At 38.4% G+C, this 25,484-nt stretch overlaps 1 protein-coding gene across 2 annotated transcripts in view; it reads right to left on the bottom strand.

Annotated features, from left to right (window-relative positions):
- The window catches only part of Tmc1 (transmembrane channel-like gene family 1), a 253,671-nt gene that overhangs the window by 86,370 nt on the left and 141,817 nt on the right, over positions 1-25,484 (bottom strand). For both annotated transcript variants that reach the window (XM_006526640.4, NM_028953.2), the window contains exon 6: positions 573-663. In XM_006526640.4, coding sequence (XP_006526703.1) covers positions 573-663 — 91 coding nt within the window. The remainder of the gene's footprint in view (positions 1-572; positions 664-25,484) is intronic.

A 25,484-nucleotide genomic window follows, 5' to 3' on the forward strand; every position in this document is an offset into this window, starting at 1 on the left:
GGAGAAGGGTATGGGGTGGGATAGGGAGATTATGGCCCTTAAACTTAAAGACACCTAGAAAAAAGCCTTGACCAAAAGTCCTATAACCTTCAGGAAATAAAAGTAGACCAGTGCTGGGCGGTGGTGGCGCATGCCTTTAAACCCAGTACATGGGAGGCAGAGATAGGCGGATTTCTGAGTTTGAAGCCAGCCTGGTCTCCAAAGTGAGCTCCAGGACAGCCAGGGCTACACAGAGAAACCCTGTCTAAAAAAAAAAAAAAAGTAGACCAGCTGCAGTCTTATACTCTTTAGAAGTAGTAAAATCATGCACATTATAAATAACATAAGAGATATAAATGGTATAAACCAGTGTTTGCAACTATTTAAAATTTTCACTCTGTCTTAAAGGATAATCCTAAGTCCACACTACCCCACCCCACAAATTTAAAACAACAGCTCTAGACCATGCATTTACCATATGAGACTTGGCTGTATGCAAACCAACTGGCTCTGTCCCCTCAAAACAGACACAGTGTTCTCTCTCTCTCAGGGTCACTGTGACACTGGCCAGACTGAGTTATGAAAATGCTTACCTTGGCCATCATCATCTTAAATGCAAACCACTTCTTTCCCTTTCCTTTCCCAAGAGCGCCTTCATTCTCACTCACAAATTTCTTTGCTTCCCTGTGACAAGAAAATAAGAGGTGGGCAGACAGGTGTGGACACACAAGTAGGACACATTGAATTTTGTTGGGTCTTCTATCTTCTTTCGTCTGCATTCCCCAAACCCATAGCAACTGCATCTATGCTACATTTTATAACCTGAAGATTCTTATTTGTTATATAGTATATTGAACATATTTCTCTGTTCCTCCCACACTCTGGTTTGCACCCCTCCCTCCCATACCTGTTTTGATTGCCTACACAGTGACACTTCTACCTTCATGTCAAATATACAAACATGATTTTAGGTTATCTTTGTAAAAATCTATAACCCAGAAACCTTTAATGTATGTTTAATTGTTTATTAATTCTGACCAGGAAGAGTAAGATATTTTTAGTCTCACTTATTAATCTCCTGGAGTCATCAGAAGGCAGGGGATTTTGTGCCAAGTGTCAAAACAGAGAATCCTCCTCCTTGTTCTCATTTCTAATACATAGAAAATTATACCTAAAGTTGAAAATTATACCTAAATGTCAGGTTCTGGCAACCAGAATTCTTTTTTATTTTTTTCCCTTAAAAAATGATTCCTTTAAAATAAATAATGAAAAACAAGAAAAAGTTGAGGACAAATTGACCTGGTATTTAATTTCATGAGAGCAGTTATGACTTAAAACACAAAAGTCACACTCCAAAACAGATGGAGTTGAAGAAGAAGAGAGAAAGGAAGAGTTTAGGTCTCAAATTCAGAAAGGGATTTAAGTTTAAACTTTAGATTTAAATGTGATTTTAATTTTTCAAACTTTAAATTGTAGTCATGACTCCTAAATAGCAATACATTTTCAGTACTTTTATCAATGTCCATTAAAAAGTACACTAATTTATCAAATGTAGAATGTAAACATGTTAAATACATGCCTTTGATTGTTGTTGGGTACCGAATGCTGGCTCTGCACACCCACCCTGTTAGTATAATCCCCAGAGTGACAGCTATGGGGTCACTTCAGGATCTATAATTCGAGTCACTGAACAACAAGACTGTGTTCTAACAAGGACACATTCTGAAGGGATATGGGCTGAGAAATACATCATTGGTCAATTTTGTGTTTGTTCATACGCCATAATAAATGCATGCACAAACCCCCATGCTGACAATGCCACAGGTAATGTCATTTTATGGGCACCACAGTGTCGGAGGACAACTAAAATATCACACACACAAATGACAATTGGATTGTGAAGGAAGAACCCTTAGTTGAAGAGACTGCTGTCCCACAGTCAGAACTTGCTATCCTCTGTCCACCATGTGAGGACAGAAGAAATTTTTTTTAATTAGGTATTTTCCTCATTTACATTTCCAATGCTATCCCAAAAGTCCCCCATACCCTCTCCCCCCCCCACTTCCCTCCCACCCACTCCCCCTTTTTGGCCCTGGCATTCCCCTGTACTGGGGCATATAAAGTTTGCAAATCCAATGGGCCTCTCTTTCCAGTGATGGCAGACTAGGCTATCTTTTGATACATATGCAGCTAGAGTCAAGAGCTCCGTGGTACTGGTTAGTTCATAATGTTGTTCCACCTATAGGGTTGCAGATCCCTTTAGCTCCTTGGGTACTTTCTCTAGCTCCTCCATTGGGGGCCCTGTGATCCATCCAATAGCTGACTGTGAGCATCCACTTATGTGTTTGCTAGGCCCCGGCATAGTTTCACAAGAGACAGCTATATCAGGGTCCTTTCAGCAAAATCTTGCTAGTGTATGCAATGGTGTCAGTGTTTGGAGGCTGATTATGGGATGGATCCCTGAATATGGCAGTCTTTAGATGGTCCATCCTTTTGTCTCAGCTCCAAACTTTGTCTCTGTAACTCCTTCCATGGGTGTTTTGTTCCCAATTCTAAGAAGGGGCAAAGTAGGACAGAAGAAATTAAGAAGGGCACACAACTAGTTGTCTATCTGCAACTGGGACGCTTTGAGCCCTCACTATGGATAACTAGCCAACGTGCTTTTGTCACCCTGTCTAACTTCTATCAGCCCTACCTGGCTAACATACTCATTTTGTTGCTGTCTGTTCCAGGAAAAGAACTTCAAAATTTGAGGTGGTTCTGGCTTCTCTTCTCTGAGGGCCTAGAGAACATGTGACCAGGTGAGAAGAACAATTTAGTAGATTGTGATTCTGCAGGTGCAGTGTGAGGTCAGTTGGGTGGCCTCTAAAAGTGTGGCTTTGCAAATGAAACCCTTCAGGCCTAACTATGAGAACTCACTACCATGTAGAGTAAATCTTTTAAGATGAAGGTTAGAGCCAGGCAGTGGTGGCACACGCCTTTAATCCTAGCACTTGGGAGGCAGAGGCAGGTGGATTTCTGAATTCGAGGCCAGCCTGGTCTACAGAGTGAGTTTCAGGACAGCCAGGGCTACACAGAGAAACCTTGTCTAGAAAAAATAAAAATAAAAGAAGATGAAGGTTAGAGAAAGAACTTTTTATAGACAATGTTCCTCAGTAAGCACACTAAGCACAGAACCTTGTAATATACAGTGATCAAAAAACTACCAAATACTAGCTACCTTAGCTGAGATAGTAATGGTCCTTCCTTATACACCTGAGAGCTAGTGTCCAATGGATGGTCTAGCATACAGACACACTCACCATGGTGAAATCTCTATAGCCAGCAAACAACTCCCAAAGTCATTCATGAACAGCAAGCCAATTGTTTGACCTGTGTTGTTGGTCTTGGTCATGGAAGATACTCAATAAAAAGACATAAAGTTGACTACAAAATTGGATCTAGTGATTGTATGTTCGACATTCACAAACATTAAGGGTATTCATTCCCAGGTATCAGATTGTGCCCTTCATAATTATTCTCTGAGATTTAATTGGCAATGCTCTAGAAATGGCAGAGTTAACTACTCTAGCTTTGTCAAACACTCTGATATTTGGGATGAACTCTGGGTTGGAAAAATTGGTTGAAAAATAATATCTAAAGCAGTTGCAACATTTTAAAATGCTTAACTAAACAGTGTAAGATACTATAAACTAAGATCTCATGACGTACTTTTCAGACCCTTGCAACAAAGCAAGCATCATACTTAAGCACCATTTGTCATACAGATGTTAAGTCTGGAACAGGGGCACACACTTTGTAAGATGCTGAGCTAAAGACTCTAAATACAGATGAGGTTCCACTAGTTCTAAGCAGCCCCTATGGGCTGACCCCACAGCCTTGCCCATGCTTACAATGCTTTCTGGCCCTGTGCTCATGAATCATGCTTTTCAGATGCAAACAGCCACGGTCAGGACTCCAATTTACCTGGTCAGGTTCTGGCACAAGGCCCCAGTTACTGCAGGGCCTTTAACAGGTCAGGATTTCCCAACCAACAATATCTCAACAATTCCTTCACTCCTTTCCAAGGGAGTTGCAGGAACAAGATGAGATGCAAATGCCGGGAGTATTGAAGTCAATTCTATTACAATGCTTATTTCCAAACACTAAAATTTGTTCTAATGTAACTGATATATATCATGAACTGACGAGCAAAACATGTATCTTGGCTTTGCTTGTTTGTAATTTTATTTATCAGAAATATTGCACATAGAAGAGTATGCTCATAGAGTATGCACATAGAGTATGCTCATAGAGTATGCACATAGAGTATGCTCATAGAGTATACTCATAGAGTATGCACATAGAGTATGCTCATAGAGTATGCTCATAGAGTATGCTCATAGAGTATGCACATAGAGTATGCTCATAGAGTATGCACATAGAAGAGTATACTCATCAATGCCAAAAAGCATCAGAAACACCCAGAATGCACACAGCTTGTCTCACTGCCTCACTTACAGTACCAGAAGGGCCACACCCATTCACTGTCAAGGTGACCTCCCTCACACTTGACAATTCACAAGCAGCAACCATTTTTAAAAACTTCTACAAGCAGCTTCCAAGTCCTTCTCAAAGCATCCTGCCACATGGACTGTAGAACACATATATTTCTTAACCTGTATTGAATGCTAATGCTATGTTTCTCACTTTTTTTCTTTTTGTATTTAATGTATCACTAGAAATGTTTCCGAATAATTGTGTTCCAACTATGGGTTCCCTATAAAACTCATTGTGTTTATTGTTCAAGTTCATATACTGACATGAGCTTTTGGAGGAAAGTGTGATTATATCTTGTATCATAACAGAACTGACTATAATTCAATTATATGGCATCAACATTTCTAATCTTAAAACACACACATGCATATATATATAAATAAATATATATACATATATATATACATATATATTATCATACTATTATTTGTTATAATAAATGCATATAGAGAACAAAATATCCTTGTTAATACAATCAGAATTTCTTATTTAACTGTAACAAAATGACAATTCATGAGCATATTGAATTGCCAATGGTAAACTCTCACTTGATGTTCAAGCCTGTTGAAAGGGAATTTTGGAAGCAAGGAGGTCCTTCCTTGTCTCCTCCAAAACCCTTTGTCCTTGGGATACTTGTCCCTAGTTATATGATAGCGAAAAGAGAAGGAAAACAAAACCCAGCAAGAGTGGAGGACACTAAAGACATTGCACCCTTTTTAGAACAACTGGAAGGTAAACATCTAAAAACGGCTTTTTTAAAAATATCTCTACTGTAAAAACTGTTTTCTGTGGGAGAAGGAAGCCAAGAGCTCTTCCATGGAGAGAGAGTTCAATGTGGAACTCCACCTGATGTCTTCAGCCTCCCTGGTGGGTTTCTGCTCAGTGTCTCTAAGGCCCTGACTTACTGATGCTGCCTTTGTCTGCTCTCTCAGTCACGCTATTCCAGTCTTTTCTGCTGGGTGCTGCTTATCTGACTGCTGCTTCTCTCTGTTACTAATTTGTTCATTTACTTTTGCTTGCTGGATACTTTTCAATCATTCAAAATCATTCAAAAGTTCAACTATCATAGATTATTTTCTTAAACATAAAGAACACATATCCAGGACTGTAGATACTTAATTTTTATTATGAGTCACATTCTGTTTACCCTGCTGAATATAGAACACTTTCTACATGATGGACCATTAGAAAGCATGTCTTTTTTTTTTTAATCTAAAAAGCCAGAAGTATAAGAAAATAGCTATTCTACTCTTTGTTGGGGTCAAAGTTTTTAATTGTGTGAACAGATAATTATGCTAATTTTATGAATTGATGAACATTAAATCAGCAAAACTTTAGAGAGAAGGAAGTGAATATTACAGCCAAATTACAAGGATTAAAAAATTAACTCCAAATTCATTTAATAATATGGGACCATATTTGTGTGATACAGATGTTGTTAGTTATTAAAGAAACACTTTTGTTTGAATATGTAAAAGGTTTTATTGTTTCTTTCATTAGTTACTGATAGTTTTCTTGACCTCAAGTGTAGCATTAGGTTTGTCTTTCAATTACCATCTGTGGTTATCTGAATGTGAAAGGTCCCTCAAAGCTCACGCGTCAAATGCTTGTCTCCTAAGTGGTGGAGATGTTTGGTGAGGTTATAGAACCCTTTGAAGAGCTAGCCTTATGGAAGGAAGTATGACACTGGGGAGGGGGGGCAGGCTTTGTGGTTTTAAAGCCCGACACAACTTCCTGCTCTGCTTTCTGTGTGTAGATAAAGATGTCAGTTAGTCAGTTTTCTGTTCCCACTGCCATCTTGTTCCTTCCTGTTGTCATGGCTTCCCCAGCATGGTGTGCTCTGTCCCTCTGGAACCATAAGCCAAAATAAATCCTTTCTTCTTTCAGTAGCTTTTGTCAGGGTAGTTTATCACAGCAACCGAAGAGTAACCAATGCAGTCACTATCCTACTCTGTCTGGTTTTCAGAGGAAGGCAGACCACTGGTCCCCACAAAATCTAATGTGAGCATCCCTGCATCCCTATGTCCTTATGTCCTGATTTTTGTTTCTCTCTCTCTCTCTCTCTCTCTCTCTCTCTCTCTCTCTCTCTCTCTCTCTCTCTCTCTCTTTCTCTCTCTCTGTGTGTGTGTGTGTGTGTCTCTCTCTGTGTCTGTCTGTCTCTCTCTCTCTCTCCCTCTCTCTCTCACACACACACACACAAACAAAAGGATCACAGAACAACAAACTTAACTACTCCCTAGCTCCTAATATCACAATGACCAGAGTAGTTGTTTAAATAAAATAGACTTCATTTATCAAAAATCTTGGGGGTGCTTTTGAAACAAAGCCAAAGGCCATAGAGTGAGCCAGGAATTACTGTTTACAAGGAAGAGTTTCTTGTCTTCCCCCAAATCCAATGATTATAGATTTTAAAAAAGGCATCACTGTTATGATCAGGTCCAGAAGTGGGGACACGGCTGTACAGAGCAGGGATGTAGTGGAACAACTTTCCTTAACGTTGTGTTTATGGCTGACCTTTGTCATGAAGCAGCACAGCTTCAGGGTGAAGAAAACAAGTGCTTGCCAATCATGTGCTCCCTGACAACAGATTGTTAACCAAAACATCTTGCTCTATGCAAATAGATACAAGGTGCAAAAGGAAAATGCACAAATATGGAAATACGGTGGCCTTCACTGTAGGATGCCTGGATAAACACCAGAAAGCAGGAAGACAGTCATTAAAAAAATCAAGAAGACATATGTATCTTTTTTCCCTACAGTGAATCCACTTTCTTAGCTATATGTAGTTATCTGGATAACTTAAAGAATCTTGACTATATGGTTAAAATAAAAATAACCTTCACATGTAAACCTTAAACATCTACAGGTTGCAAATCACCCAAATATCTGACTGAAAGATCTATCCTACCCCCCCCCCCTGAATTGCTTTCAACAAATGCCATCTACCGAGACTGTAATCTGGTCTCTGGGTCTCAGAGTCCTGGTACAGTGTGCACTGCACTCTGGACTGTAACCCCAGACCTGGGGATGAATAATTGAGTATGGTCTATTTAATGACAATAATACCTGGCCTCATCATTCATTCATCAACCCCTTGTGATAGTAATTAGAATAATAAGGTTTCATGGGCTTTCAAGAATGCTTTCACAGTTAGCTGAAAAGGAGCACACTTTGGCCTAACTTACAAAACAGATAAATTGCCTACAGCATATGATACAACCCTGAGTGCACAGAAGAGTCAGGACATGCCATTCTGCCTTTGACACGTTCTCACTCCTGAAATGTGCCCCTATTTGGTTAGGTTAACTTGACTTCCCTTTCCTCTTGTTTTCAGTTTGATGGTTGAGTGAAACAACCAATTTCTTGCTCAGACCAATGAGAGACATTTCAAAATTGGTGCTTAGGCTAGTAAGGATAATCAAAAATTTTGTTCATGAACACCTCACAGTAAAGGAATCAGAAAATGGAAGGACTCTTGATAATAAGTACCGAAATTTCAAAACTAATTAACCAAATTATCTACAAAACTCAGACCTTTCTGAAATATTGCTGAGAAATTAAAGCAGAAGTACAGAAATAAAAAGTTATTTTCATGCACCATAAAGACCATAGACTTCCTAGATAACATATCTTCATAATTAGGCTAGCATAATTATTCGAGTTATCCTAATACTTGAAGTAATGAGTCAATGCATGTGTTGTTTTAAAGGAGATTCTAATGACATTAACAAGGAGAGCTGGGATGCTCAATTGCTTCCTTTACAAAGTGGAAATGACAATGAGGGAGGGTGCTTTTCATATCTTTTAAAGGCAGTAGAAGATGCTTAGTTTAGTTCATGACAACCAGCACTATAAAATAGTTAACTGTGATTAACAGCACCTCGCTGTCATGGCTGCCTTTCACTTCAATTTTAGGAAATTGAAATAGGACATGGACAGAAACACACAGCATACAAGTGCATTCCAACACTTCTAATTGAATAGATTAACACTGGTGAGAGCACTGCAAGGCAGTTGAGCCATGGTTTCTTGACACCGGCATCTTTGCATTACTGTCTGATCTTTAAGAGTTCCCAGCTGTAACTTCAAATCACTTAAGTCACATTCTCTAGGAATGAGATAAAAGGATGGATATCTTTCCAGTGCCCCTAACGAGTGCAATGTTAGAGGCCAAATCTGGCATTGAGTCAAATATCCTTGGCTGAGACTACCTTTAAGAGGTCTTCATATGGGTAGTTTAACTTTCAGAGGGTTGAGCTGAAAAGCTGCTATATGTGTAATTGGTTTTTTTTGTTTGTTTGTTTGTCTGTTTGTTTTTAATGTCCCTTCAGGTAAGCAGTGCTCTGCCTGTTCTGAGTCTTCTTAAGTACATTTGTGAATAAATTTATTTTCATATCCCTGATTCATTCACTATTTCACACCTCTTAAGAGAGACCATTTAATCGACTATCTGGGAGCATAAGGCAAAATGAAAATAAAATTCATATGCATTTATATAACTTTTAATTTATATAGCTGGATTATTTAAGCATACTTTTAAATAAATACCATTCACATATATAAATATGTAAATATATACATACATAAAATATGTGTCCATGTATATTTTTTTCAGACTATCCTTATGAGAGATACGAGTATCAGCTGGACACTAGAACATCAAGGGACTAAAAACTGCATCCTATAGTTAAGAAGCTTTCTGCTCTTCACAGGGCTAATGTTTGGTTCCAGTTCCCATGTTAGCCTATAACTCCAGTTCTGAGTACTTCTGGCTTCAGCAGATACCTGTGCCCACATGTGTCTTAGGGTTTCTATGATTAAGAAGAGACACCATGACCAAGGCAACTCCTATAAAGGAAAACATTTAATTGGGGCTGGCTTACAGTTTCTGAGGTTTAGTCCATTTTTGCCATGGCAAGAAACATGGCAGCATGTAGGCAGACATGGTGCTGGAGAAGTAACTGAGAGATTTACATCTGGATTGGCAGGGACATGGAAGAGAGGGACACTGGACCTGGCTTGACCATCTGAAACAGCAAAACCCACCCCAACAGCACATTTCCTCCCATGGCCACGCCTCCTAATAGTGCTACTCTCTATGAGTGTATGGGGGCCATTTTCATTTAAGTCACCACATGCCTGGTTTTATTGTTGTTTTGTTTTATTTTGTTTCTTTTCACACACACACACACACACACACACACACACACACACACACACATTCACCTCTGTCTCTTGACAACAATAACAACAACAACAACAACAACAACAACAACAACAAAACAATTTTTTAAATTGTCTTATAAAAGAATGGCAGACAAGCATGACAACCATTTGCACCCGAACCTCATAAAGATTGGAGCATGACCAGGGCAGGTTGGACTTCCCATAAAATAGAAAGCCCACAACCAAACACCCATTTTATTCAGGAGGTGTGAGGGTCCTATGCTTGAGGGCTTTTTACCTCAGTTTTCTAGCCTCCTCCTGTTCTCTGAAGTCCGTCCTCTTCTTTAGAAAACTGTCTCTATTTCTACTGATAACCATGCATCACTGGTGCAGCCTCTGTCCTAACTCAAGAGCAAGTGAGCTTCGCAGTTTGCCTGACCTACTGTTTTCTTCTGAAACTCTAATTAAATTCCTCAAGCATCCTTTTAGTTCAATTTGAAATGAGAATAAGAACTTAACAGGGGACCCCCAATTCCCCAGTAGAACCACGCTTCTTAAAACTTTCATTAGCAACATTGGAGTGTTCTACCATTATACAGGACAACCTTCTCAGTCAGGCTTTCGTCTTCAGGAGTTCTGTTGGATCTCCCTTGCAAAGGCTTAGCACAGCCAGGCCTATTAACTGTTGATACCTATTGACCTCCCCTCCTAGAAAGAGTGCACAGGTAGGTTTGTAAAAACCTTTCCAGGGAATCCAGCCACTACTCAGAACCAGAAAAAAAGCAAATCTGCCCTAACAGAATCTGGCCTTGGGATTTGGGGGAAGCAGATAGAGGATATATGTTGGAAATCGGAAGGGCAGGGTGCTCCCTTTAGGCAACTACAAGAGGAAGAAAACCTGCCCTGGTCATGCTCCATTCTTTATGAGGTTCAGGTACAAATGGTATCTCATGCTTGTCTGCCATTCTTTTAAACGACAATTTAAAAATAATTTTGTTGTTGTTGTTGTTGTTGTTGTTGTTGAGAGACAGAGAGGTGTGTGTAGGGAGAAAGAAACAAAAAAAACCAAAACAACAATAAAACAACAATAAAACCAGGCATGTTGTGGTGGCTTAAATGAAAATAACCCCCATACACTCATAGAGAGTGACACTATTAGGAGGCATGGCTATGGGAGGAAGTGTGTTGTTGGCATGGGCTTTGCTGTTTCAGAAGCTCAAGCCAGGTCCAGTGTCCCTCTCTTCCATGTCCCTGCCAATCCAGATGTAAATCTCTCAGCTACTTCTCTTCTTCCATGCTGGGTAAAGCTTTCCATGTGTGGTTTTCATGGGGGAGGAACATCTGCACCACGGTAAATAAACTCTCACCTATGCTCTATAAGGAAACTCATGTGTTCTCCACAGTGAACTTGGGTGGAATTTTGTCTCTGTTCATCATTGAGACTTTAGGAAGAGGAAAGATAATGCTTGTGTCTCCCCAAGGGAAGGAATTTTAGCAACATCTGCATAGAAAAAGAATTTTCTGCTCTACCATCAGTAAAACGCAGGGAAAAGTGTTACAAACCTTAAGCTGATCAGATTTTTATCAGATTAAATTTATTACAACAGAAGTATTTCAGGTTTGAAATAGATGTCTTGTTATCTACGTGAACTGGTTCATTTATTTTTTGTCAGTTTAACACAAGTTAGTGTCATCTGAAAAGAAAGAACCTCAAATGAAACAGTACAACAGACTGGCCTGTAGGCAAATCCTGGAGCATTTTCTTGGTTGATGATTGATGTGGAAGGAAGGCCCTAGCTCACTGTGGGCAGTGCCAACCCTGGGCTGGTAGTCCTGGGTTGTATAAGAAAGCAGGCTGAGCAAGCCAAGCAGAGCAAATGAGGAAGCAGTACTCCACGTTCTGTTTCAGTTTCTGCCTCGAGATTGGCTTCCTGCCCTAAATTTCCCCAGTGATGGACTGTGACCTGGCACTTGAATGATGGAATAATACATTTCCTCCCTGAGTTGCTTTGGTCATGGTGCTTATCTCAGCAATAAAAAGCAAATAAGACATTGAACCTCTAAAACAATGCTGATTTTCAGGACTGGCTTAAAAATCTAATGAAAAATTCAAGTTTTATTGGTACCATGAAGGTCAGCCAAACACCTCAGGGCAGCTTGAGATGAAGTAAGGTAATCAAATAGAGGGAGATTTTTGTGTTTAATATTTTAAGTATAGTAGATAATCTTTCCACTTGCAATTAAGTCTTCCCAACTCTACCCTGTCTGTAATTAAGATTCATCTTATATATTACAAAGAATTCTTTGTATTACAGTAGCAGGGAACAGAACAACATACATTCTTCCCCTGAAGCTAAGAGCCTATCCTGGGTTTCGAATGTTGACGGACATTCCTCTGTAGAAAAACACCAAATAACGGTTAAGACTGTCCTACTCTCAGCAGGAGACATTGAGAGATAACAGAATCAATGCCCCAAAATATTTCACTTAAGTGTATACCATGTTATACAAACGTATTCTAAAATGTGCCAGAAATAGAGCAAAAGGACTACCGTGAGCTGAAGCAAAGGAGAAGCAACAAATATAAGTTTTCTGCATTCTTATTTGGCTAAAAGCAGGGCAGACATCCAAAGGTCTTCCTCCCCGTTTATCAGCTCAGAAGGGTCTTCTGTGAATTTTACCATAGGAAGCCTAGCTTTCATTGGATCTTCGTTGTATTTTTCTTCCACAATTTGCCACTCTGTAAAGTCACTCTTTCCTTTTTCCTACCCTCTCTAGACGTGTGTCCTGTGGTTAAGATTCTAAGTCCTGCTGAAGCCACTCCTTGAGTTACTTATCATTCAGTGGACTTCTGTGCAAGCTCACTGAGCACCGCAATCAACTTTGTTTTTCTCATGTCAATATGGTTTTTGTTAGTTTAACTCACAGAGACTAAGCCAACAAACCTAAAAATGGAAGGAAAAGTACTATGTTATTTTTTTTCCTGTCTCTACAGGTCAGGTTATGGATTGACACTTAGCATGAAAAATTCTATAGTCGTGACTTTATAAACATTTCACTCTATATTTCTGCCGAGTTCTATAAGAAAGTTTTATGTCTCTTTGCTGTTGATGATCTGACCATTTGTTTTAATGAGTCCCTCGAATATTATGAAAGCAGCATTATGACCTAGATGTCAGGGTGTATGAGGTTATGGACCAGTGGATCAACTGCTGAATCATCTAGAGATTCCTCAACAGGCTATTATGGAGCTAGTTTTTGAACAGAAATGAGGTTTGATGGAAATGTGACCTTAACGCCACAAAGGAATCCTAAAATCAGAAGTTTTCGAGATGAAGACAGCAAACTCAAGACATTAATTTAACTGTTTTCATCAGCAAAGACTTTGCCAAGGGCAAGGGTATGCTTTTTCCCTCCATGATGAGAAAACTACTCCCAGCAGCAACATGCAAAACTGAAACAGATACGGTTCATCCCACTGGCCAAGAATAAAACCACTACCACAATTTTTGAGTCAAATTCGAAGCAAGTTTTATTAAATACTGGCTATCACAGTGGCCAAGTCCATATCTAGAATTCCTAGAGTATCGTGCTGAATTACATTAATCAGAGGCTTATAATAGCAAAACCCACAAGGCCACGTACTGTCTATCTTCATCCAATGAGGAACCAACATACATCCTAACGTACTTCCTGCTTATGTACCTCCCATCTAAGTGTGCAGCACATCTAAACACATCCTGTGCAGTTGGGGCAACCAAACTTACTTATAGAAATGAACATGTGGCTTCCTACCTTACATAAACAATACCTTACATAAATAGCCCCCAGCATTCCAGGAAGCTATCTGTCCTTGAGCAACTGGGGCTTACATATTGAAGGCATTTTTGTTTGTTTGTTTCTTTGTTTGTTTTATAGATCTTTTAAGCACAGTAATTTAAACTTAAAACATATCTTTAGCCATCATAATACTTGCATAGCTACAAAGAAGATCCATGCAAAGTTCTGGTCAACACATTTATTTGTGTGTGTGTGTGTGTGTGTGTGTGTGTGTGTGTGTGTGTGTGTGTGAAGCATTCAGTGCAGACAGGCACACCAGTAGAATACATCAGATTCTCTGAACCTGGAGTGACAGGCAGTTATGAGGCGTTCAACCTGGGTTCTGGGTACTGAACTTAGACCTTCTAGTAGACCAGCAAGTGCTCTTAATGCTAGGGTCATCTCTCTAGCTCATATTTTAGTTCTATCAGTGTCTCATTCTCTTATTTAGCCATCCTTTCTACATCATGTTAAGTGTAAAACTGTTTTAAAACCTGGAGAATTCTTCCTGTATCTTAAACTATACTAAGAAGAATGAGTATTGGCCCTAAAAATGTTTATAATAACACTAAAAGGGACAAGAACAGTAGGGGCTTAAAAGCTGTGAGGATGCAGTTGAGACTGCAGATAATACGTAAACTGGAAAACATGAGGAGCATGAGGCTTGCAGACCTGAGGATGCAAAGGCACCACAGGCATTGCTTTGCAGAATTTCTCTATCAAAGGTTGCATTTCTGCCGTGCGTGACACACATCTATAATCTTAGATAAATACATTAACACTAAACTCTTTCCAAGATCATGTATGTGGCTTGGAAAACAAAGTGCTAATTCTGCTTCTGGCATGTATTTCTGGCGTGTGTTTTCTAATTAAGCATTTTGTTAATGAATTCTGAATACTGTGAAGAAAAAAAAAAAAGAAAGAAATTCTCAGGATGCTGCCTGTGAATAAGCAGCATTCTGCTTTGAAAGACTGGCAAAGTTCTTCACCACAGTACCTATGTGTTCCTATGATTATCTTTTTAAACAGTTGTAAGAGTCAGGATTTTCTTTTTGCAAATGCTGCCAGTGTTATCTGGGACTGTTTGGGTCTAAATTGTTCCTACAGAAATCTCCATTATCTGTTAGAACTATGTGTTCTGTTTTTTTGATCCATGAGTGGGCAAGCAATTTAAAATGGTATTCTCGCAATCGTGGAGGTCCAATCCATTCTGCAGTAATCAGGACTGCCTGGCAAGTCTGATTGCTCACCATAGAGCAAACTCAGAATGGCAGGCTATCGTCTGTACTGGAACCAAAGCTTAGATAGGCCATCCACAGAGTACATTATGCTTCTATGTGGGCTGGTCTCTCTGATGAATTGACTTGGAATACTATTTCACAGAGTCTTTCCATGGCTTCCCCTCTAAACTATATTGACCCTATGGCCAAGTGCTTGTCATGAAATACAATAACAGTGTCTGCAAAAATATAAAAATCAATCTATGTAAGTCATACGTGTCCACATAAATATCACAGTGCCTATATGAATATTTTATACGTAATATATAGGAGTATATTTATAAACCTATGCATATATGACACTCACAATCAATACAACTATGTGAAAACACTGATTCTTCTCATTCAAAATTTTCTAATTCTTATATGTAAGGAAGGAGATCATGTTATATTAGAAATATACAATTATTCCCATTTCTTACTCTCATCTCAGCTAGTTATGATATTCTAATAATGTTCTTCAAACATGCATTTTCAGTACGTTAAACATACTTAAAACAAGGTATAACCATTGTTTCATACACTAAAAAATTTCTTTAAACACATCAAAATAGTATACCATTTTGCATTGCTTCATCATTGCCATAAAGACAGCCTCAAAAAGGCCTTAGTTGTTCTTCTTCTTCTTTTTTTTTTGTTTTGTTTGTTTGTTTGTTTGTTGTTTGTTTTTTGTTTTTCAAGACAGGTTTCTCTGTATAGCCCTGGCTGTCCTGGAACTCACTTTGTAGACCAGGCTGGCCTCGACCTCAGAAATTCGCCTGCCTCTGCCTCCCAAGTGCTGGGATTAAAGGCGTGCCGTCACCACGCCCAGCCAGTTGTTCTTTTATTATGAACTAGGTTAAATCTACAATATGTGCCTTACCCAAGGTCAGTCTGATGTTTTCCAAAAACAGCAAAAACTCATTTTTTTTCTGATTATTAGCATTTGTGCTTCTCAGGTTCTACTGTTAATGTATTGGGTCAAATATATTCAAAGTCACTTCTAGATAATCTTACGTGATAACTAATTCATCTTGTTTTATCACCTTTCAAATTAACATTATATTTTTAGTCTAATAAAAGTTGTGAAAACTAGCTGTTACTTACAGCTAAACTGCTAAAGAATGTAAGTCTAGTTATTTGAGTTTTATCAGAACCTTTTGGAAGGTAGGGAGTTCTTGAATGCTAAGAAACTGATTCAGTGGGTTTTATCATGCATCATACAGTGACAGATAAGGTTATAAGAAATACAGATCGATTTCTCTTGCTCTCTTGCCTTCCTGCTCTCCCTCTGCCCTCTCTCCCCTCCCCCTCTCTCCATTACCCTCCCTCCTCTCTCCACATGCTCACACTGGCCTCTACTTCTCTGCTCACTCTCTGTGCCTGTCTCCCCCATGCCCTGAAAAAACTCTATTCTAAAAAAAAAAAAAAAAAAAAAAAAAAAAAAAGCATGGATCTATGAATTGCAATTATGATGGTTGTGGGTATAATTCGATGATAGAATATATGCTTAGCATGTACAGTCACTATGTCCCATCCACAATACTAACTACATGACAGTAAGCAAGCTATTATTTAAATAGCTTTAGGGCTTTATTATCCCTAGCATTTATTATTTATTATCTTTAAATGGTGATACATTAAAAAACCCTATTTATTTGAAGTTCATAGTCTTTTTTAAAAATATAAACAAAGTAAACTTTTTTAAACTTTGTATAAGTAAATGTGGCAATTATTGAGTAAGGTTTATTACCAACAATCTTGGAAAAATATCCTTGAACATTAGCATATTTAGAGTCAGTTTTCCATGATTTACATCTTTCCGTTGTCCACTTTTGGTGGGGCAGATCTTTTGGCAGATTTAACCAGCCCACGTGCTTAAAATTTTAAAGTAGGTAAAATTTTAAAGAAGCTGCACCACCTTCGAAGGACACAGAAGCAGCACTCTCAGGGTCACCCGAGGACCCTTATGATCCAAAGCAAGGATCAGAACACCTGTAAATCACCATGGTCAAATGGTGCAGTAGAGATGAGGAATGTGACTCTTGAAGCAGACAAAGGTTCCTGGTAGGCCAAAGTCTATTGATCATGCATTTCAAAGCTCATCTTAGCAAAGAAAAAAATTGTAAAACATGTAAATTCCAAGAGGAAAAAGGAGCACATTGTGTTACTACTCCTTTTAATAGCCTCTAAGAGAGAGTTTCAAAATATTTTTTAAAAATTAGTAAAATGAATCATAGCAGTTTGTTCAGCATTCATAATAATGCCAATAGTACTTTCAAAAAAGTTAAGTACTCACAGGTGAATTATCTATCAATTATCTATCAATAGGCTAAATCCTAAGACAAGAAGATACTCGTACTTTATTTTCTTTTGGTTAATTATATTATATGAGGTCCATGTGAGGTATTGATTTGGAAAGATACATTCTGATGTAGCAACAATGAGGTTGGCAACTGACACACGTGAACTCTAAATTTTAATGGGAACTTTCTGATGTTAGTCTGGAACTATTTTTTTCTCAATAAAATGTTTTCTTCTTTGATTTTAAAAGGAATGAAAAAAAGAGGAACTAAAGACAACTAGAGAAAGACAAATTATTCACAATAAGCAGCATGAGAGAAAATTCTAGATTACAAAATGGGAGCTTTTATCAGGGTGTTAAATGTACCTTAAGAGGTTCACTACACCAAGAAAACACAAGAAATGAATAATCCAAGATGATCAAATATAAAAAGATCAAACACACTATAGCAATCAAATAACAGGAATCAAGAGACACTGCTCATTGATCTCTCTCAACATCAGTGGTCTCTTCTCCAATAAAAAGACACAGACTAGCAGAATAGATGGTACAACAGGATCATCCTGCTATATCCAAGAAATGTAGTTTAACATCAAGGGTAAACACATTTCAAGTAAAAGGATGAGAATAGGTATTTACAAGAGAATAGGCCATTTTCTTCAAAACAAGGCAAAATAAGCTTCAAAACAAAACTAACCTAAGGAGACAGGGAAGGACACTACATACATACATACATGTCAAAGGAAAAACCCACCAAGACAACATAGCAATTCATACAATCTATGCATCAAACACGAGGGCACCGAAGCTTCTTAAAACAAAAACAAAAAAGCAAGAAACACTACTACAGCTAAAATCACATATTGACCCTTACACCTTAATAACACTATTCCAGTTATAGTCTCCCATTATTAGAGTATGGGACAAAATATGATTTTAACTACCCTACTCTCACCAATAGACAGATCATCCAAAGAAAAACTTGTTTGACAAAGAAAGAGAGAAAGGAAGAAAGAAAGAGAAAAAGAAAGAGAGAAAGAAAGAAAGGAAGGAAGGAAGGAAGAAAGAAAGAAAGAAAGAAAGAAAGAAAGAAAGAAAGAAAGAAAGAAAGAACTGAAGAATCAGTAAAGCCAAGAGTTGGTTTTTAGAGAAAATGAACAAATTTGACAAACCCTTATCCAAACTAGTTAGAAGTCAGAGAGATAATATCCAAAGTACAAAAATTAGAGAAAGAAAAAGTGGATATAACATATGCTGAGGAATTCCAGAGAATCCTAAGGACAGACTTTAAAAACCCCTTGCATTTGGAGCATAGATATTCGGAATTGAGAGTTCATCTTGGTAGATTTTTCCTTTCATGAGTATGAAGTGTCCTTTCTTATCTTTTTTGATGACTTTTGGTTGAAAGTCAATTTTATTAGATATTAGAGTGGATACTCCAGTTTGTTTCTTGGGACCATTTGCTTGGAATTTTTTTTTCCAGCCTTTTACTGAAGTAGTGTCTGTCTTTATCACCGAGGTGCGTTTCCTGAATGCAGCAAAATGCTGGGTCTTGTTTACTTATCCAGTCTGTTAATCTATGTCTCTTTATTGGGGAATTGAGTTCATTTTGATGTTAAGAGAGATTAAGGAAAAGTGATTGCTGCTTCCTGTTATTTTTGTTATTAGAGGTTGAATTATGTTTGTGTGGTTATGTTTCTTTGGGTTTGTTGAAAGAAGATTATGTTCTTGATTTTTTTAGAGTGTAGTTTCCCTCCTTGTGTTGGTGTTTTCCATCTATTATCTTTTGTAGGATTGGATTTGTGGAAAGATATTGTGTAAATTTTGTTTTGTCATGGAATATCTTATTTTCTCCATCTATGGTAATCACCAGTCAGAATAGCTAAGATCAGAAACTCAGGTGACAGCAGATGCTGTCGAGGATATGGAGGAAGAGGAACACTCCTCATTATTTGTGGGATTGCAAGCTAGTACAACCACTCTGGAAATCAGTCTGGTGGTTCCTCAGAAAATTTAATATAGAATTACCTGAGGACCCAGCTATACCACTCCTGGGCATCTAGCCAAAAGATGCTCTAACATATAACAAGGACACATGCTCCACTATGTTCATAGATAGCAGCCTTACTTATAACAGTCAGAAGCTGGAAAGAACCCATATGTCCTTCAACAGAGGAATATACATAAAATGTGGTATATTTACACAATGGAGTACTACTCTGCTATTAAAAAAATGAATTCATTAAATTCTTAGGCAAATAGATGGAACTAGAAAATATCATCCTGAGTGAGGTAACCCAGTCCCAAAAGAACACACATGGTATGCACTCACTGATAAGTGGATATTAGTTTGGGATACCCAAGATAAAATTCACAGACCACATGAAACTCGAGAAGGAAGTCCAAAGTGTAGATACTTTGATTCTTCTTTGAAGGGGGAACACAACACCCATAGAAGGTGTTACAGAGAAAAAGTGTGGAGCAGAGACTGAAGAAATGACCATGCAGAGACTGACCAACCTGGGGATCTATCCCATATACAATCACCAAACCCAGACACTGTTGTGGATGCCAATAAGTGCTTGTGGACAAGAGCCTAATATAGCTCTTCCTGAGAGGCTCTGCCAGTGCCTGACAAATACAGAGGTGGTTGCTTGCAGCCAACCATTGGACTGAGCATGGGATCCCCAATGAAGGAGTTAGAGAAAGGACTGAAGGAGCTGAAGGGGTTTGCAACCCCATAGGAAGAACAATATCAACCAACCAGACCCTCCAGAGCTCCCAGGGACTAAACCACCAACCAAGAAGTACACATGGAGGGACCCATGGCTCCAGCTGCACATGTAGCAGAGGATTGCCTTGTTGGGCATCAGTGGAAGAAGAGACCCTTGGTCCTCTGAAGGCTCTATGGCCCAGTGTAGGAGAATGTGAGGGCAGGGAGGTGAAAGTGGATGGGTGGGTGAGGAAAAACCCTAATAGAAATGAGGGGGGTGGAAAAGGGGGATCCAGGTGGGGGCACAAACCGAGAAAAGGGATAACATTTAAAATGTAAATAAATAAAATAAAAAACAAACAAACAAACAAACTATGAAAGTCTGGGAGAAATTGATGATTTTTTTTTAATACATACCACTTACCAAAGTTAAATCAAGATCAGATCTAAACAGTTCTATAATACCTAACACCTCCCTACTAAAATGGAAACAATAATTAAAAATCTACCAACCAAATAACAACAACAAAAAAACAAAAACAAAAAACCCCAGAGCCAGGTGGTTTTAGTTAAAAAAAAAAAAAAGAAAGAAAAAAGAAAAAATGTTAAATAAGACTTTCAAAGAAGAGTTGATGCAAATACTTCTCAAATTATTCCACAAAAATAGAAACAGAAACCATGTTGCTTAATGTATTTTGTATGACCACTTACCCTGATACCCAAACCACATAAAAACACAAAAAAATGAAAGAGGATTACAGGCCAACTTTCTCTATGAACTCAATAAGATACTTGCACAACCAAATCACAAAGATTACTTGCCATGATCATCCCATAGATGTAGGGATGTATGTTCAACAAACATAAAATGATAAATGTAGTCCACCGTATAAATAAACTGAAATACAAAAGCAACATGTTCATCACATCTGACACAGAAAAAGGCTTTCAATAGAACAGGCCTTCATGATAAGAGGCTTAGAAGATGAAGGGTACAAGGGATGACCTCAATGTTAATAAAGGAAGCTACAGCAAGCCCATAGCCAACATCAACTTAAATGGAGAGACACTCAAACAATTCAAATAAAATCAGGAAAAAGACTCTCTCCATACCTGTTCAATATAGTACTTGATATCTTAGCTAGAACAATAAGAGAACTGATGGAGTCCAATCGGGAAGTAACTGGAAAAGAAGAAGTCAAAATATATTTGCAGATGCTATGATAGCATTCATGAGTGATCCTCAATATTCCACAGATCTACTAAACACTTTCAGCAAAGTAGCTGGATATAAAATAAACTCAGAGAAATCAATAAAACTTCTACATACAAAAGACAAACAGACTGAGAAAAAAAACTCAGGGAAACAACATCTTTTATAATAGCCTCAGGTAATATAAAATATCATGTGGGTAACTCTAGCCAAGCAAGTAAAAATCTTGTATGATGAAAACTTTAAGACACAGAAGGAGATATCAGAAGACAGAAAGATACCCGTGCTCATGGATCAGTAGGATTGATATAGTAAAAATGGCCATCCTGCCAAAAGCAATCTATAGATTCAATGTGATTCTCATCAGAATTTCAACACAATTCTTCACAGGTCTTGAAAGAACAATTTTCAGCTTCATATGAAAATGCATACACACACAAAACTAGCAAAGCTAAAACAATCCAAAATAATAAAAGAACGCCTAGAGATACGACCATCCCCAATCTCAAATTGTACTACAGAAATGTAGTTATAAAAACAGTATAAGATTGGTACAAAACAGACACATTGATCAACATAATCAAATTGAATGGTACAAAACAGACACATTGATCAACATAATCAAATTGAAGATCCAGATATAAATCTGTACAACTATGGCCCTTTATTTTTATAAGAAAGATGGAAATTCATGCTGGAAAAAAAAAGACAGCATCTTAAACAAATGGTGCTGGTCAAACTGGACACTAACATATAGAAGAACTCAAATAGATCCATACTTATCACCCTAGACAAAACTCAACTCCAAATAGATCAAAGACCTAAACATAGAATCAGATACACTGAACCTGATAGAAAAGAAAGTGGAGAATGGCCTTAAATGCATTAGCATAGGAGATAACTTCCTGAACAGAACACTGATACATGTCTGACAAAGGGCTAATATGCAAATATATAAAGAACTCAAAAAACTTTTAAGAAAATAAATAACTCAATGTAAATGGGATCCAGATCCAAACAGAACTCTCAAAAAAAGAAAACTCAAAAGGCTGAGAAACAAAGAATTGTTCAACATCCTTAGCCATTAGGGAAATGCAAATCAGAACCACTTTAAGATTTCATCTTACACTCATCAAAATGGCAAAGATCAATAAAATAAATGACAGCTCATGCTGGCAAAGATGTAGAGTAAGGAAAACATTCATCCATTCCTGGGGAGAGTAAAGAACTGGTAGAGCCAATGTCAAAATCAGTGTGGTGGCACCTCAAGAAAATGGAAATCAGTCTACCTCAATCTTCAGGTAAACAACTCATGGACATATACCCAAAGTGCACTGCATCCTACCTCAGAGACACTCACGCAACCATCCTCATCACTGCTCTGTTCATAATGTCCAGCAATGGGGAAGAACCTGGGTGTCCGTCACAGAAGAATGAATAAAGAAAAATGGAGTCCATTTTCACAGCATAGTATTACTCAGCCATACTTTTGTTGTTTTGGTTTGGTTTTAATGAAATCAAGAGATTTGCAGATAATTGGATGGAATTAGAGAAAAATCATCCTGACTGAATTATCTCAGACCTAAAGAGGCAAATCCATTATGCACTTGCTTCTATATGGATATTGGCTGCTTAACGAAGATGCAATCCATAAGTTAGGTTAGGTATAGAGTAAGGTAGTTGGGGGAATAGATAGATCTTATTAGGAAAGGGAAATAGATTGATAGTTATGAATGGATGGAGAGGCTGGAATGGAAGGATCAAGTGGGGAAGGAGAGGAAAGAGAGGGTTAGGAGAATACAAGGAAATTAATATTAAGGGCCATTTGAGGGGTGGTATGGAGACTACTATAATAGAAGCTTCCTAAAATATATACATAAATGAAGGTGATCTAAACAAAATTGCCAAGTAATAGGAGTGACAGAGCCACAGCTAGCCACCTGTTGTAACCAAATGAAGCTTCCAGTAGTGGGATTGGGTTATATCTGATTGAGTTGTTGTTCAAAGGGGTCTCATGGGAATGCCTGAACAACTCAGGCTGTTACCAAGCCTCTAGGTCACTCTCTAGAAACTGACAGAAAGGACCAATTGCTGAACACAATACCTTCACAACTCATTGAACATGGAGAAATTGAGCTGGTGCCTACACAGAGCCTTTTACTGCTACACGAGAGTGTCTTTGGTACAGGAAGGTACTCTGCACACTACCAAAATAGAAATGTAAACACCAAGCCAGCCACAAACCCTGTGATCTACAATGGTGATCTGCCTGAAAGGTATGCTAAGGCAATGGTGGCGCAAGTCTTGTGAGAGTAACCAATCTATATCTAATTTGACTTGAGACCTATTCCAGGAGATAGAACCTATATCCAACACTGCTTGTGTAGACTATCTAGAAACAGACTAGATAGTCGAGGACCTAGAGTAAAATCAGTACTACCATTCTAAAAAAAAAAGTAGCAATAAGATGACTCCTAATGACATTCTGCTAATGACATTCTGCTAATTCTGCTATACTCAGATCAGTGCATTGCTCAGCCAACATCAGAGAAGCTTCCCCCTGTAGCAAATGAAATCAAATACAGAGAGCAATAGTCAGACATGGTGAAGGAAATGAACACTTGGCTCTAAATGGGATGTCTCCATCAAATCCCTCCCTTCATGGGGCTCAAAAACCTTTGGAAGAAGAGATGGAAAGAGTTTAAGAACCTGAGGAGATGGAGGGCACCAAGAAAACAAGACCATCTAAACAACATGATCAAAGCTCACTGAGACCGAGGCAGCATACACAGGGCCTGCCAGGGTCTGCACCAGGTCATTAATGCATAGATTATGGCTCCTAGGTTAGTGTCACTATGAGAACCCAGAGTGGGAGAACAAATGCTTTCTCTTGTACTCTCCTTCTACTTGTTGGTTTTGGTTTTTTTTTTTTTTCCCCCAATTCTGGTGTGTTATTTTTTTTTCATTTTATCTAATTATATTTTATTATGATTCCTTAGAAGCCTGGTTGGTTGGTTGGTTGGTTTTTGGGTGTTTGTTTGTTTTTTTATCGCCCTGGCTGTCCTGGCACTCACTTTGTAGACCAGGCTGGCCTCAAACTCAGACATTCACCTGCCTCTGCCTCCCAAGAGCTGGGATTAAAGGTGTGTGCCACCACGCCCAGATTGTTTTCATTTTTTGTTTGTTTGTTTGTTTGTTTAGTTGGTTGGTTTGGGTTTTGGTTTTGGTTTTCCAGACAAAGTTTCTCTGTGTAGCCCCCACACCCTGTCCTGGCACTTGCTCTGTAGACCAGGCTGGCCTGGATCTCAGGAATCTACCTGTCTCTGCTGAGACAGCACCATGCTGCCCAGCTGTTTTTGTTTTCTAAACAGAGACAGAAAGACAAGAGGGGATGTGGGAAAGAACTGGAAGAGGGAACTGTCACAAGGATAAATTATGATGGGAAAAAAACAATTTTCAATGAAAGGGGGAATTTTTTTTTAATTGCAAGCAGCTCAAAACCGGTCATAAGAGAAGCAGACATGGTAAGATGTACCTGGAGTTCTAGCTCTTGAGACTAAGGAAGAAAGACCCAAACTCGAAGTCAGCCTATTAGTGTGACTTTCTTAAGAACAACTCAAAAAATAAAATGAATTAAAATTAAATAAAAATGTGGACAGCTGAAAGCACTTTCACTATGCAAAGTAGCAGATCTTGGGGCACTTGAGTCAGCTCTATACTGTCCTCTGTTCACCTGGTCACCAATCACAGAACTGTCCAGAGCAGCTGTGGCCGTAGTTCTCTTGCCTTGAGAATGCAGGTCCAACAACAGCAGAACCATGCCCACTTCTGGGAGGAAGCGCTAATTGGTCACTTGCCATTTACAGAGATTTAGATATACGGGTTTAAATGTCTTGTTCTTTGGGTGAAAAGTGATATCTAATCACTGGATGGTCAAAGGAGAAAGGAAGACCCGTGTATCTTTATAGGTCTTAGCTAGAAAAGAAACCAGCATGATAAAGTTTCAGCTCAGTGTATACACCTGCAGAGAAGTCCTCATTTGTGCTATCTTTCATTTCCTTACAATGTCTGATGAAGAAAATATGTATGTACAATATCATATGACAACTGCTCATAGTAAACACAAGCCCACAGAAAGGGGCTGGGGCTAAGAGCTGCGCACAGGAAATCACCTGTTGTCTGGTCTCACTTTTCTAGAAATATGGTAACTTCCTCACCCCAAAAACTAAAGGGGAAATAAGTGCATAAAATACCAGTGAATAGGGTTAGAGTGAGTGACACTGAACAGGGGGAAATATTAGCTTCACGACTGATAATCCCCAATGAATGAGATGCTAAGGGTAACTTACTTGGCTTTTCATTCATAACTAGTAAATTACAGATACAAAAATGGACAGATCCTAGAACCATTTGGGTCAGGGTTCCACAAAGCATAGAACTTATTTAATATGATGTCTAATTTTCATTAGTATCTAACGTATATCATATTAT

Source organism: Mus musculus, chromosome 19 (assembly GCF_000001635.26).
Source record: "Mus musculus strain C57BL/6J chromosome 19, GRCm38.p6 C57BL/6J".
Taxonomy (NCBI): Eukaryota; Metazoa; Chordata; class Mammalia; order Rodentia; family Muridae; genus Mus; species Mus musculus.